Raw genomic sequence first — 16,944 nt, 5'->3', positions numbered from 1 at the left:
ATAGTCATTATCATGAGTTATGTAATTTGAAACAAAATTGTAAGTAGAGGCATTTAGTAAGTATTGCATAATATGTAGATGAACTTGAATTGTTTTGTTATTCGGTAGATTTCTCGTGACAGGTATCGTCATGCTCGCTTAAATGCCTCTGCTTGTGGTGGCGACGTGGGGCGGGTCGTTCCCTTCCCTAAAATATGGTCGAGGGAGGCGATGGCTGGTCCATGCGTCATGCTCGTGAACGGGTGCTACTCGTGGGGGCTGGATGATCTTGTTACCGGGAGGAGGTCTGCTTGATGTGTTTTTTTATTATTATTAATCCCTTTAAAGTTATAGTTATTATATATTTTATTTTATGAAATGCTCACATAATGCCTCTATTTATTTACGGTATGTGTGGATTGATGCATCTACTATACTCAATAACTCTTGTGTTTATAAGTATTAATTTACTTTTTTTTTTCTTTTTTTGACTTACTCATGTAAGCCTTTAAGTTTTTGACATTTGAGTATTTTTGTTGCGTCACTTTGCATATATTGTAATTGAAATGATTTGTAAAACAATTAAAATGTAAATCTTGACTTAAAAGAGTGGCAATGAGTTTCTTGCTACTTCTTCTCATTAGCTCAACCCTTTACGAAGTAGCGGTAAATTCAATAAGAAACAATATTTTTATATTTTTTTTGACATTCATAAGTGTCATTTCTGTGACCTACATGAATAAAGTGTTTTTGAATTTGAATTTGAATCAAAACTTTTATAAAATTATTTACTAAACCTGATTTTCCACACCCACACACAAAGCACCCGCTACTACTACTACACCACGTCTATGGGGGTAAAGGTTTCATATAATATAATGAAACGATTTATTATTAAACTTGCATTTATTGATTATATAAAAATATAAAAATTTATAGAAGGTAAAATAATAATAAACCGGGGAATCCCCACTACTCCGAGCCAGAAGCGGCGAATCCCTACTACTATTGTATATACCTAGGCAATGTATAGAATACCTAAAATGTGTAGGTAATGTATGAAATATTATTTATTTTATACTTTGCCTAGGTATTCTCTAGAGTATCGAATTCGCAGCCAGTAATTTATGTAAAACACAAGATCAAAAGTTACATGATGTGAGTTTCGTATCAGAACGTGAGGAATCATTGAGTTCTGCACTCGTGTGCCGTCGTTTGTTCCAAAGAGACAACAGCTGCTCATTCGTGTAGAATGTGCAATAGACCTATTAAACTATTTGTGCTTCTCCGGAAAAAAAATTTGCAGAAGGTTTTAGGTCTAAATTGCTTGCCCTTTATGTGAACGCCTGAGCTATAGAAAACCGCATCAGTTCCAAAGATAATTTGATAGAGCAAGCTCAAACATCTGTAAAAAAAACCCTTCCTAAGTGTTCGTCGGTTGTTTTTTTGTTAATTTTTATTTGTAGTGAATCTGATGTACACTAATTAATAATTTGTCGAAATATACGCAGATCTACTAAATTTGGGAATGCAACTATGAACGTAAGCGCATTGCAATTTGATTACAGACAGTTAGAAATTCTGCCACAGATCGCACCCTTACTGTAAGTCGTTAAGGAGTTCCATTGATCATCATATTAGACTACTACAATTACTTGACCATAACGACGTTACGGTATGTGACTCAAACATCCGGATAGCATAAAAGATTCGGCCGAATATCTTTAATTTGCTCCTAAGAATTGAAAAATTCCGTTACTTTGTTATGGATCGCATAATCAGAACCTAACCAAACTCTCACCAATCTACCTTTCAAGAATATCCTTTCCAATAAAAAATGAATCATTGAAACCGGTTGGCACGATATCGTTAATTTGTCGCGCACATACTTATAGTAAAATTAAGACTATTATGCTTTTCTCATGAATACCACTGTCAGATCTGGACCAAATTACAATGGGGACCACACGGGAAGCACCAACTTTCAAATAAAAAAAGAATTATTACAATCAGTTCACACTGTTAAAAGTTCTGAGGTAACAATCATAAAAAAAAACATACCGACGAATTGAGAACCTCCTTTTTTGAAGTCGGATAATAAATGTCAAAACTACATGTCACTTGATTTCAATAACATCACAAATTGAAAAAAATTGAATTTTCGAATGACGAGTGACGAGCGCAGTTGTAGCGTTACAGTGATACACAATACAAGTAAGACAAAAATAATACACACAATTATTGGGTTTTTCAAGAATCCTGAGCGACACTACATGATTATAATGGGCTGGGCGGATCAATTACCTTATTATATTCATCAGCTGAACGTCCTGCTGGTCTTTTTAAAACAAAAATTCTTATAACAAAGGCGTATTAAACTAGGAATACCCTTTCAGGCGTGATATATGAAGGGGAGCTCGACGATGGAATGTTTCACGGCTTTGGTGAACTACGATATCCCAGTGGAGAAACTATTAAGGGAAAATGGAAGAAAGGCGCATTAGTTGAAAGAACATTAATATTTGATGATGGCTTGCCGTATGAGGAATACGATTGGAGTTATTGTCGAGCGCCAGATAGAAGGTAGGAAAATTATTTTTTATGAATTTGGTAATATGTGCCCAATTTGGGGCTACGTAATGTTATATGGATCACCAATACTCATTTACAAAAAAGTACTTTCAATTTTCACGTAAATAATTACATAATTTGAGATGATAAAATATATAACGGGGCAAGGCCAGTCACATAGTCAGGATCTTTTTCGTTGTCCATTGTTGTGGGCGTTGATCACGACAGCAAGTAAAACACAGTCTTGTAAATACAAGGGTATCACTATAAGCAACAAACGTTACCATCTTAATGATACGTACACTACACAAACCTTATGACTACCTAAGAACGTGGTGTTCCTGGCATGCACGTGCGACACAACCGCCTCACTTGCTAGGTCTTCCTTGACTGCCTACTCGGCGCTAGCCGGCGCCCCCTCTCGCGCACACTCTCACCGCACGCCTATTACAGCCAATCAAAGACGAATACCGAATCATTTTTGTACACGCTTCTTGGCTTGAAATTCATTAGTACGACTAATAACAAGCTTAAATTTTACATTTCAGGTTTACGCTGGAGTGCAAGACCGGTCTGCAGCCAGCCGGTCAGTCATATCTAACAGCCGACCAGGCACCGCGAGCCATCCCGCCAGGCCTCTACGATACCGGGGATGGGTTTTACGATCCCAAGACGAAGGTTGTCTTTAAAGCCGACGATATTACCGCCATAGTCAGGTTACTTCAATTCTGGTTTTTCAATAATTATCTAGATTTTTCTTTCATTTGGCTAACCATTCGAAGTTGCCTCTTATTAGTATGGGTTTTCTTAACTTCGATCGCTGGATGAATACGCACTATGAAGCCGAAACGTCCAATTAATACTCAGGTTTTCTTATATGGAATAAGAGGACAAACGAGCTTTTTTTGAAGGTACCCATGTCGTATCGTCCCGGAAACACCGCACAAGGATGTTTATTCCACAGCTTTGTAGTACGTGAAAGAAAGCTCCTTGAAAACCGTACTGTGGAGGACCGCCACACATCCACATGGTGGGGATGATATCCTAACTTGTGGCGTGTCGTGATAAGTCAAAGGTGGAATTCGGCGGCAGGAATCAGGTTAAACAGCTCTTTGGAACACTCCCCGTGATAAATGCGGTAGAAGACACACAATGAAGCGACGTCTCTACGCAACGCCAAGTGATCCAGCCGTTCACAGAGCACTGGGTCCCCGACAATTCGAGCTGCTCTGCGTTGCACGCGTCAATTGTAATGACAGCAATACTCCATGTGTGGCTGGACCTGCGCTTTGTACAGCGCTAGAATGTGGGCCGGCTTGAAGTATTGCCGTGCTCTATTAATGACTTTTTGACCCAGTTTCTTTGTAGCCAATTTGGCTTTGCCCTCCATATGGCCACGAAATTGGCAATCGCTCGAGATTTCGAGACCCAGTATTCCGATACTAGGCGAGGCTTTAAGGTAAGTGTTGTCGAAGAGCGGTGATACGACAAATGGGGTTTTTTTAGTGGTAAACGCGCAAACTTGAGTCTTCTGGGGGTTAAATTGGACAAGGTTCAATTTACCCCATTCCGCGACCTTCTTAAGAGAGGACTAGATAGAAGACACAAGTTTCTCCCGGCATTGGTAGACGATTTTCCGAGAGAGACCTGCATGGCCCGTGTATACGGCATCACCAGTGCTGTCGTCTGCATAGCAATGAATGTTGGAGGTGTCCCATATATCATTGATATGCAGAAGAAACTTAATTTCAGGTTTTTAAATATATCAGCTTTTTTTTTAATTTTATTTATTTTTTTATAACAAAAAATACTTCACAGAAATTCTAAACCATATACATATTCAAGTTTTATCGTGTACAAGGGTCGTCAAAATATACAATATTATTAAATTTTAAAGTGAATTTAAAATTAAAATATGAAATATCATAGAAAAAGAAAACAACTTAAAACTACAAACTACAACTCGGACAAATCAACATGATGACACCTGGCTCACATGTCGTATGTACAAGTACAGTGTGCAAAAAAGTTTTTGTTTCCATTTCACTTTCTCGTACGAAAACGAATAAAAATTTTATTTCTTAAACGTCTTATGTATGTATATAATTAAATAGTACAGATGTATTGGTTTTAGGTACTAAAATGTAGTTGTCATTCCATTTTTATGGAAATAATACAAATATATACACGGTGAAACTTTATGGGTATACTATGCTTTGAACCCGACATTCCTTAGGTCATCTCTAATGACTATGTGAAGTCAGAAATGAATTATTAAAATATAACATTTTAATACAATATTTAAAGTGCAAAGTTTTCGCAAACACTATGCATCCCACAACCATATTCAGCTGTTTTTGTGAACTCTGTTTGACCTAAAACAGATGAATAACGTAGATGAGACATAATAACAGATAATGAATAATAAAGAATTATTATTATTATTCTTTTTATTACAATGTCATCTTATTTTCTACATTTATATATATAACATATTTATAAAAAACAGTATTACAAATATAAATATAAAAAATAGAGTCGTCGAAATCGTGTCTACATCAGGTCCGTAGAGAGCCCGGTAAAACCGTCCATGAAGCTCTTTTCCCCTCCATATATTCAAGCGATCTTGAGTACTGAGTAGAACCGGTTTTCGCCTATTCTCTTTGGATAAAGAGAGCGGAGTAAGTCCATTGTCTACTGCCACAATTTCTCGAAGCATTGCCCATTCTTTACGTAGGAAATATTCCCTGAGATTATACAGCTCACGTTTATGCAGGTTTTTGGTACTTAGAAACCCGCGGCCTCCAAATTTCCGTGGGATGTATAATCTCATCAAAGATGAGCGTGGATGGTGCATCCGGTATGTCGTCAGTAGTTTACGGACCTTTCTATCTAGGGCGTCAAGCTCGGTCTGAGTCCACTTTAGTATGCCGAAAGTGTATATTAAAGTCAAAGTCAAAAATATCTTTATTCACTGTAAAACTTTATAAGTTATTTAGTGCAAGTCAGGATGAAGTACAAAAGTTACAATAGCATTCAAATGAGTATAAAAATATTCATTATCAAAATTTAGAACATTAATTCCAACTATCTTTATCATTCAAGTAATCTTTCACATTATAATAGGCCTTAGATGTTAGTTTATTGTTTACGATACATTTACATTTTTTAATAGGTAATATTTTAATTTCATTTAGGAGTTTATTATAAAATATAACACAATTCACTTTAAAAGATTTAGCAATTTTACGGAGCCTAGTAGATGGAATTGCGAGTTTATGTTTGTTTCGAGTATTGACACTATGCACATCACTATTCTTTTTAAATTGGCTAATATTTTTATGAGCGTATAGGAGGTTCTCGTATATGTACTGGCAGTGTACTGTCATAATATTTATTTCACGAAACTTTTGTCTCAATGAATCCCTTGAACGCATTTTATAGACTGCTCGAATTGCTCTTTTCTGCAGCATAAATATCACCACAACCAGCACAAATATAACCAAGCTCAGTAATGTTAATGAAAATCAGTTGTTATAAGGAATCAATCACCACCCTGGATCACAAACACCATTAGACTCATGATGAAATTGCGGGATGAAGCTTTAACAGCATACCACAAGACCAAATGTGAATAAAAAAAATATGTAAATAAAAAAAAATAAAATCAACTGTAAATCAAGCTCTCTTTTCTGAAAAAATGCCTTACTCGTACTACAAATATAACATAAATAATAAAATTCATAATCCAAAACTTCTTTGGCGGATCTTAAAAAATAATTTGCTGCCCAAAAGTAATGTGGAACTTCCTTCATTCTTAAATAATCCTACACTTATTAATTACTTTCTAAATATAGCATACATATCAAATGTCACAATCTCTTCCCTCACTTACTTTAAATATCATAAATATAATATAAATGCCACATTTCACATAAAACAAGTTAGTTCAGAGAGTTTGATTAAAATTATGAAGAGCTTAAAATCAAATGCTGAAGGTTGTGATAACATTAGTGTAGACATGTTAGTAATGACTCATCAGCATCTTACCATGTTTATCAAAGATTATTGAAAAAGTTGTGTGTTCTCAGCTATCTCGAAATCAACAATATTTTGCGTGAGTTACAATCTGGGTTCAGAAGAGGTCGCAGTACAGTAACCGCATTACTTGACATAACAGACAATATTCTCTGCTCTCAAGATGAAGGCATGTGTTCAATCTTAGTTGCTAGATTTTTCTAGGGCATTTGATTCTGTGAATATAGACCTGTTATTATCAAAACTAAATTACTACGGTTTTGATCAAAATGTCTTAAAATGGTTCAATAGTTACCAGTACGTAAAGTAAAAATATAATAATAGCTTTTATTATTACTAACATCTGAGAAGATGCCTGTTAAAAATGGAGTCCCGCAAGGATCAATTCTAGGACCAACTCTCTTTATGTTAATATATTCAGCCGATATTACGACTGAATTAAAACGCTACAAATATCATATATATGCAGACGATTTACAGGTATATATTTCATTCAAACCTTCTGAAATAGACAGCGCTATTTTTAAACTAAATGAAGATCTTCTGAGAATATATTCTTGGTCTGTTAAAAATAGTCTCTTACTCAATCCAGTTAAGACTAAATACATGATTTTTGGTACCAAGTACCAACTGTAAAATTTATCGCCCTCCGTATGTGTAACACTTAAGAATGTCCCTATAGAACGTGTGTATGAAGCACGTAACCTAGGACTGCACACTTGAGTCACGTGTGTCATCAAAATTAAACTATATAGATTCAGTGTTCGGTCCACGTTTACTCGCAAAAACACAAAAATTAATACAAAGAGTTCATAATGTGTGCGCCCGTTTCTGTTTTAATATCCCTTGAGAGCCCATGTAACACCTTACATAAATAGACACTCAATCCTTAAAATGAGACAGGCGCAAATTCCATCTCGCTTGTCTTCTCTTTGATGTCATTAAGTATAAAGCTCCTTCATATTTGTATGATAAGTTGTCATGGGCATCAAGTCGTCATTCTCTAGGCACGCGGCAATGTGCAACGGAGCTTTTGACGCAGAATCATGCCACAGCTACTTTCAGAGGATGTTTCTGATTTTCGCCAGCCAAAATATGAAGCCCCTCCAATAAGGAACCTCCAATATAAACTAGGTTTTCGTTGTAAGCTTAAAGTGTTCCTTAATACTCATCAAAAAGTACAGGAAACTCTTTTACTTGACACTAGTGCTATTTAAAAATAAATTATACGACCTGTTATTGTCATGAGTTCTTTTTAGAGAGATTCTTATTAATATCAGCAGAATTAGCACTCATTCAATCACGTAATTATACTCACTTGTTATTATTATTATTATTGACGTGACAACGTCTTATAATTCGATAGAGCCGGCTGCACGCACGAAAAAACATGACTCATGCGGCGTTACCTCGCTTTGAGGCGTTCCATGTAAGGCTTGAAGTGCAAGCGAGAGCGCGGAACGAGCGACAAAGAAGCACAATCGGCCTTTGCGTTCGGCAGCGGTCGACATCAGAATAACACAGATTGTAATAAATTAAATATTACACATGTTTAAAAGTTGTATAACAATTGCTCAACGCACATTTATACTTGTAAAACTATTAAATTGTAAAAAAAAAATGACATAATTGTATTACGTTGTACTCATAAACAAATAAATTATTTGTACGCATAAACAAATAAATCTAACTTGATCAATTTTATTGTGATTTACAATTACCTCCTTCTCTATATAACATACAAATCTATTAAACAAATGAAATTAAAATTTTCTTTTGAGAAATGCTACCATTCCATCAGTATTTTCTTAAGACGTTGTCACGTTCAACTATCGTCAGTAAACCGACTTTACAAACAACCAATTTTTTTGCTATTTAGTGTTCTTAATTATTGAATTAGGTCTGGTCATGAAATTTTATGTAATTTTTGTTTTGTTGTTATTACTTTTTTATTGTGATATTATTATCTTAGGATGGTAACCCTTCATATAATATGTATAACCTTTAAGTAGTTTGACAATCCGCAAGACCACCTGGGGTTCTCCGGAAGACCAGCGCAGATCATATCACCTGTGGGTATGATCAGTATTATGCTGAGGTGAACTCCAATTCTGCATGTTGATGTAAATTAATAAATAAGTTTACTTGTGTACTAGGTTTAAGTGCAGAATAAATGATTTTTCTTTTCTTTCTTTCTTTTCTAAAGAAAGAAAGAAAGAAAGAAACTTACTGATTTTAATTAAGGCCATTGTATGTGCCAACAAGAGGTTTTCTCCGTGTAGCTCTAACCAACTGAGCTAACCGTTCGAGTACCGCCTCGTTATAAAATTCTGTTTGCTTTGTTCAACTCTCAGCTCAGTTCCGTGCCGGAACGCCGGAGGTCGTGGGTTCGAATCGGTTCGGTTTTTTCAGCGGCAAATCGCCCGTGAGAAATCAGAGCACGTCGTCAAAATCGGCGAGCAGCTTTCCAGTTACCCGACCGGAACACGCAAGTTCTGGTCGTTCCAGCCAGCCCTCCCTGCCGCCGTTGCACATGAGGAATGATACCCTGGCCCATACGGCAAAAGAGAAAGCCGATCTCCTGTGCGCTCTTTTTGCCTCCAACTCGACTCTTGAGACTTGAGACAACAGAAAATCACTGCCGACCATCCCGCGGTGTCAGAGCTCTATGCCTGAAGTACAGTTCAGACAGAAAACTGTCAGTCACGTGCTTAGAACGTGTGCCCCTGAGTTGACGCCGGTGCTAACGCGTTTATTCCGGCACTCTTATTCCAAAGGCGTAGTCCCTGAGTCATGCAAGTCAGCCCTCGTCCATCCGATCCAAAAAAAGGAGACAGTTCGGATCCGGAAAACAACAGGCCTATTGCTATTACCTCCCTGCTCCCCAAAATCATGGAGAGCATAATTAGCCGCCAACTCTTGGTATACATGGTCGGTCGGCAGCTGATCTTCTAGTATACCTAACACATAGATGGGCGGCGGCTATTGAAAGCAAGGGGAAGGCCTGGCCGTTAGCCTGGATATAGCGAAGGCCTTTGATCGTGTATGGCACAAGGCGCTCCTCTCAAAACTTCCATCATTTGGGCTTCCCGAGAGCTTGTGCAAGTGCTTCTCTCCACTCCAGCTTCCTCACTGGGCGCAGCATACAAGTTGTTGTCCACGGTTTTTGCTCGACTCCCAAGCCTATGAACGCTGGAGTGCTCCAAGGCTGTGTGCTATCTCCCACGGTGTTTCTTCTGCATATATAATGATTTGTTGGACACCGCCAACATACATTGCTATGCAGACGACAGCACTGGTGATGCCGTATACACGGGCCATGAAAGGCATAAAGGCATAAAAGGCATTTATTTTCTGAAAATTGATTCCTTTAGAATTCTTTTTGATGTCATTTCTAATAAACTACATACTACTACCGCTTCGGAAACAAATGGCACTCTGAGAGAGAAGAAGCGGCGCTAGAAACTCTCCCAGCATTCTTTTTTTGCGCCCTTTGTTAATAAAAATATACAATACTATACAGTCATTCCTATCGCTATAAAATAATGACAACCCAGTCCCAGGCTGTCCGATCATTTAGATATTCAGCAGTGGAGTAAAAGGATTTACGACGGAGCCATTTTTTTATAAAACATTTAAATTTATTTATAGATGCCTGAACAGTGGCTGGGACTTTTTTTTATAGAAGCGTATACATTTACCCTTAAAGCTATTATGTATCTTATGAAGCATACTAGAATTAGTTACAAGCAATCCCTTATTTCTATACATGTTATAATAATGAAAATCACTATTAAGAGCAAAAAGGTGACGATTTTTGTGAACGTATATAAAATGTTCATAAATGTACTGACAATGAACAGTAATAATATTTATTTCTTTAAATTTTTCTTTGAGAGACTGTCTATAACCAAGCTGATATATAGCACAAACAGCTCTCTTATGCAGAGCAAACACTATATCAATGTCAGCAGTATGACCCTATAGTAAAATAACGTACGTCATGATGCTGTGAAAATAACTGAAGTACACTAATAAAACTAGCGGTCACAACAGTCGTGTACTCTCTAATCTTTCTAACGGCATATGCCGCAGAGGGATGGGCAATATGTGGACCCCACTGAAGCTTACCCAAGGAGACCGTAGTGTCCACAAGTTCCAATCTCGATTCATTTATAAGTACATTGATTTGTACCTCCGCTGTTTTGTGTAATGAACCTTAAACACTTTGTTTTTTTACTGTTTAAGTGCAGATTATTCGTCTCAAACCAGCGCACTATTTTTGAGAGTGCATTGTTTACCTCGTCATCAATATCTGCACGTCGCTTCACTTTAAAAATAAGTAAAGTATCATCAGCAAACAATACAATCTCATGGCTATCATCTACGACAAACAGTAGATCGTTAATATATATAAGAAACAAGAAAGGACCGAGAATAGAACCCTGTGGAACACCTATTCCCACAGGTTTACCCGAAGACTTGTTGTTGACTAACCCCCTTATCCATAATAGTCTGCTAACTTAAAGCATTGCTAATTCTCACTCTGTCTTCTTCTATTGACCTAAGTCAGAATGAGAAAAAACACTCCTAAGCGGCTGAAGTTAGCGGACCATTATGAATAAGGGGATAAGACTATAAGCTACTAATGTAGCCAGCTGTCGCTTAACTCTAAATGGTAGGTATAGGTTACCATTGGTTATTTTCAGATTATATTAATGAATTTATTTGTGTCAAATAAAATTAAATTTTCATTTTTGTGGAATGTCACATTATACAAAGTTGTATTTAATTTAAATATTTTTCTATTTTGCTCCTGTGTCAAATCCGAGGAGTATAGGAATGTCAAACACATCATCGCTTTAGATTTGGAGTTATTACAAATATTAATTAATTTTTCTATAAAATATATATGCTGCAGATCTCTCTCGTGAAAACGTCGACCAGTGCCGGGAGAAACTTGTGTCTTCTATCGAGTCCTCTCTCGAGAAGGTCGCGGAATGGGGTAAATTGAAAGTTGTCCATTTTAACCCCCAGAAGACTCAAGTTTGTGCGTTTACCACTAAAAAAAAAACATTTGTCGTATTAACGCTCTTCGACAACACTTCCGTTAAAGCCTCGCCTAGTATCGGAATACTGGGTCTCGAAATCTCGAGCGATTACAAATTCCGTGGCCATCTGGAGGGCAAAGCCAAATTGGCTTCGAAGAAGCTGGGCGTCATCAATAGAGCACGGCAATACTTCAAGCCAGCCCACATTCTAGCACTCTACAAAGTGCGGGTCCGGCCACACATGGAGTATTGCTGTCATCTCTGGTCTGGCGCACCCCAGTATCAACTCGATCCATTTGACCGCGTGCAACGCAGAGCAGCTCGAATTGTCGGGGACCCAGTGCTCTGTGAACGGCTGGATCACTTGGTGTTGCGGAGAGACATCGCCTCATTGTGTGTCTTCTACCGCATTTATCACGGGGAGTGTTCCGAAGAGCTGTTTAACCTGATTCCTGCCGCCGAATTCCACCTTTGCACGACACGCCACAAGCTAGGCTATCATCCCCACCATCTGGATGTGTGGCGGTCCTCCACAGTGCGGTTTTCAAGAAGCTTTCGTCCACGTACTACAAAGCTGTGGAACGAGCTTCCTTGTGCTGTGTTTCCGGGACGATACGACATGGGTACCTTCAAAAAAAGCGCGTACACCTTCCTTAAAGGTCAGCAACGCTCTTGTGATTCCTCTGGTGTTGCAAGAGAATATGGGCGGCGGTGATCACTTAACACCAGGTAACCCGTATGCTCGTTTGTCCTCCTATTCCATAAAAAAAAAATACCATGTATCGATAGTTCGACAACAGCAGCCCGCACGCACGACGTGACGATGGCTGGGTAGCAGATTGCAGCGCGGCCGCGCGGCCAGCCCCGCGAAATATATCGGGAACGCGGTAGGTGCGGAGACAACATCTCGCTCCGCCCAGACAGACGCTGTAGACCCGGGTTCGATACACATACCAGTGTATGGAATTTTTTGGGTTTTGTACAGTTACTGGAAATTTCTAGTAAGTTCAGGACCAAATCGAACAGAAAAAAAGGGATGGAAAATGTGTAAGCAGGATAAAAATAGTTAAAAGAATTTTCTAGTACAATTTAAATTTAAAGATGGAATGGGAGAATCATTTTGAAAATGGAACAGATCCGGGGGTATATAAGCCGTATTTGTATTAATTATTTTTATTACTTATATTTGTATTATGTTACATTTTTTTTGACTTACTCGTGTAAGACATTAACTATTTGACGTTTGAGTGTGTTTGTTGCATCATTTTACATTTTACATATTATATTGTAATTGAAATGATCTGTAAATCTTGATATATAAGAGTGGCAATGAGTTTCTTGCTACTTCTTCTCATTAGCTCAACCCTTTACGAAGTAGCGGTAGATTCAATAAGAAAAATATTTTATTTTTTTTGACATTCATAAGTGTCATTTTTATAGTGTCATAGCTGCAAAAGAATTGATGCATTAGTTCACTTGGCTGTCCAGGACATTGGTACACGGGCCTCCAGCAAGACATCTCAAATCTTCTATCCTATGTTTTTCTCGAGCTCGTATCGTCCACGTTTCCACCCCATATAGGAAAATGGGGATTATAATAGCGTGTATTAACCGTATCTTTGTAGCAATGGTAATCCCCCTCCTCTATATACTTTATTATTTCGTAGATCACCATCAATACAAGAGCAGAAATGGATTATGGAGAACTGTCGCACAAATCCAATGCCTCATTTAGGTCCACGGAAGGAACTGTATGAAGAATGGCTTGCTCCCTCTTTGAAATTACCTCGTCCACCAGAAAAACTCTTAGACACACCAAATCATAGCCCACCACATCAGTATCCAGATGAGTACTACGTAAGATATAATTGACATATTTTGTTCTAGCATTACGTTACTATGTAAGGATATTATTATAATATAGAGGCTTTATTGGTTAAATAAATTAATAAGTAATCTATAGATCAGGTTAACTGGATACAAGGCGCCAACCTAAGGAGGCAAAAGTTAAGGAAGGTAGCCTAATGTTCAGTGCACCAACGACTCTTTTATTCCCAAACCAAAAATTGGCAATCCTAGATTTATATTTTCTGCTGTTGATATTTCAATAAACGATCTAGGGAATGTTTTTTTTATTTGTATCAATTTGTAACAGTTAAACGGCTTAACTATTACATTATGATGATAAATATTTAATGGCCCTATGATCCAGTGACCGGTCAGGCAATAATAGCATTCAGTGAGCATGTCGATTATACTGAACTTTGTACAATGATTGCGCAACTCGTAGAGACCACCCCGTCAACCAATTATAGTCACCAGTATTTCATAATAAATACAATTTTCTAATTCATATAGAATATGAGTACAATGTTCGTTTTAATTGATTTCAGGTTGATTATGAGCGCGAGCACTGCTTCTTGCGGAAGAATACAATCCCGCACCACAAATATAGTTTTTGTAAACCTACGATATAGAATTTTTTAACAATTGTAGGGGACGTGCTGAGTACAAACAATATAAGTGTACACTACCTGCCTCGCAAAGAACTAATCCATGTCTAGTCCCATAAAGTACGAGATGACGTAACCACGTTTTCATTAAAGTATTCACTCTACGTGAAGCAAAGTGAAGTAATATTTAATCTTCCTTTCTGATTTATTATTTTTGATGCTTTGGTTATTTTGTGATTTTTCAGTGTTTTTGAGGAATTCCAACTTTACCGAATAGTTAATTGTGAGGAATAATACAAAGTAAAAAAGCTTAGAAGACCAAAAATTATTTTTATTATTTTTATAGCATGATATTTAATTTATATTGATTGCCTGTGTATGTGTCTGGAGGGTGAGGAGGGGATATAGTGTTCATTTGAAGTATTTCACAGTTTTATCCGTACACTCTTGGGGGTCTCATTGTTCTTATCAAAGCTCCATTACAAAACTTTTGCATACATCTTCTAGCGTCTACCACCTTGAATATAAGCTGCACTTTGACTCCTCCGTGCCTTTCTTCGCGGCCTCAGGGACACTCTGAACACATAGGTTTAAGTTTCTTAACATATCGTTCTGGGTAACCCTGGTTGAGGCGACCATCCCTGAAAGATATAAATACGACCCGACACTCGAGGCTAGTCTTGGGTCAGATTTGACGGTAAGGAAACAGGTTCAGGATTTGGCAATTCTTATCTGCCCCAATAGGTCCCACGATTGATGGAAGAGATCAATCGTATTTGAGGCAGAAACCAGGGAATTTCTAATGCATATGAGTGTGTCACCGTTCATAGTCTCGATGAGTTTCAGTGGCATTTTGGGCTCCTTACAATTTTCCCCACTTCACTCTAAGCTTCGAAATTACTTTTTCAATCTCTACTGGGTTTACGGTACTATCTGGTCGACTTCTGCGGCCCCGTCCGGGTCTGCTTTTCTTGCCCACTCCTCGAAGCAACTGTCGCTCTTGCTCATCTCTGTCTGACACTGGTTGACTTGAGTTGGATGGTAATGGCTCGCCTGTTACCTCTCTATCTATATGTATTGTCTCGACTCATTGCTGAAGCCAAGGGTCATTGTTCTGTTAGGCATATAATGTTGAGTAATGAGTATTGATATACTTATTAGGTACCTTAGTTATTAAGCTTTTGGTACATCTTTATCTTAATTTTGATTACGTTTTTAATGTATTTTTTAATTTTTGCATCTAGCTATATTAATTATGTGATACATAATTTGTTAATGATTTTTTTAATCACTAATAAAGCTAATAATTGTTTCCTGGTGGTTTTGAATTTTGATTTAATGAATAGAATCGCTGTACTTTTGCAATAAGTTTTAAGTAGCATATCCAGGACGTGGTGATGGTGGTATTCGTCCGGTGGATGCCTTCCGTTTCTTACAGATCTCTGATTAAGACCATCGGTCTAACTTTGAATATCACGCAGTAGACATATTACAAGTCAGCAAATTGGGATCAGGATTTTTTTGCATCGTAACCTGACATAAAGGGTTGACTCTAACAAGTTTGGAAGGTAATTTTAAAAGTTACAAATTTAATTATTATCTAAGTTGTTATAACACTCTTATAATTAATATAAACTAGTATAATTATTAACCACAATGTATACTAAACTTAAGTAATGTACAGGGCTCAGCAATAAACTTATATTATTGGCCCTATGGGCATCTAAAACTTTCATAATAAATCAATTTCAATAATATAGTAAAACTTCAAAATACAGGAAAGTGAAAACTGCGTGAGAAATTATGCGCACCAAAAACGGTACTATGCCATTTGATGAGTAGGTTTTACTCTCCATATTTTTCTCATACCGGGCGCCTTATATGAAAATCGATTCTTAAGGAGCAAAGTCCAATACGGCTTAATGTAGAAAGTTGCCAATAATTTTATTATTTTTCGAAGTAATCTCCATTTCTCTCTACACATCGTCGCATTCGATGGAACCACTGAGAAAAGCAGTGGGCCCATTCTTCCTTAGGGGTCTCTTCTATGGCATTTTCGTATGCTTTCACCGCATCTTCAGGACTCGTAAAGTGAATACCTCAAATGTTTTCTTTAGTTCTTGGGAATAAATAAAAGTCGCTGGGCGCCAGGTCAGGACTGTATGGCGGATGACTCATTATCTCGACACCTGCCATAGTCAAATATTCAACAGTCCGTTTTGCGGAGTGCGCTAAAGCATTGTCGTGGTGAAGGAGGATCCTGCTTCAAGGGCGCTGCTGTCGAATTTTTTCCAAGACAACAGGCAAACAGCGATTGACATACCAGTCTGCAGTAACTGTCCTTCCATCTTCTGGCACAACTGTCGCGAAATCACCTTTCCGACCAAAGAATGAGGCAATCATCTTTTTTCCTTGATTTCTCCCGTTCTTTACCTTAGTTGGCCGATCCTCGAAAGGAAACACCCACTGGGTTGATTGTCTTTTGCTTTCGGGTTCGAAGCAATATATCCAGCTATCATCACCTGTGACGATGTCAAATACAGCATTTTAATCACCGCCGTTGAGTTTATCTAACATTTGGTGACACCAGTCCATGCCAGTGTCGGTTAAAGTATGGGGAATCCATCTGGTACAAAGCTTCCTGACGCCTAAATGTTCGTATAATATTTTTTGAACTTGACTCATACCAATGCCTAGACTTGCCCGTATCTGTTGATAGGCCACTCTCTTATCTTCCTCTATCATGCGTCGCACAGCACCGATCTAGTTATCTTCAGTAGACGCTGTTAAAGGACGTCATCATTGAAATTGCTACGTCCACGCTTAAACTCGTTAAACCAACTGTAAATAGT

General features: G+C 37.8%; 1 protein-coding gene across 6 annotated transcripts in view; it reads left to right on the top strand.

Moving 5' to 3' along the window:
- The window catches only part of LOC126975236 (MORN repeat-containing protein 5-like), a 41,019-nt gene that overhangs the window by 22,009 nt on the left and 2,066 nt on the right, over window positions 1-16,944 (top strand). For 5 of the 6 annotated variants that reach the window (XM_050823036.1, XM_050823034.1, XM_050823035.1 and 2 more), the window contains 4 exons: window positions 2,376-2,562; window positions 3,099-3,266; window positions 13,307-13,496; window positions 14,033-15,398. In XM_050823036.1, the coding sequence (XP_050678993.1) occupies window positions 2,376-2,562; window positions 3,099-3,266; window positions 13,307-13,496; window positions 14,033-14,116 (629 nt within the window). In that variant the 3' untranslated portion in view covers window positions 14,117-15,398. Of the gene's footprint in view, window positions 1-2,375; window positions 2,563-3,098; window positions 3,267-13,306; window positions 13,497-14,032; window positions 15,399-16,944 lie in introns of those variants that run through there. The other variant, XM_050823037.1, reaches the window with a different exon arrangement.

The sequence above is a fragment of the Leptidea sinapis genome, chromosome 35 (genome assembly GCF_905404315.1).
Source record: "Leptidea sinapis chromosome 35, ilLepSina1.1, whole genome shotgun sequence".
NCBI classification, from domain to species: Eukaryota; Metazoa; Arthropoda; class Insecta; order Lepidoptera; family Pieridae; genus Leptidea; species Leptidea sinapis.
The sequence above is the reverse complement of the archived record's forward strand: the minus strand, read 5'-3'. Positions and strand labels throughout refer to the sequence as shown.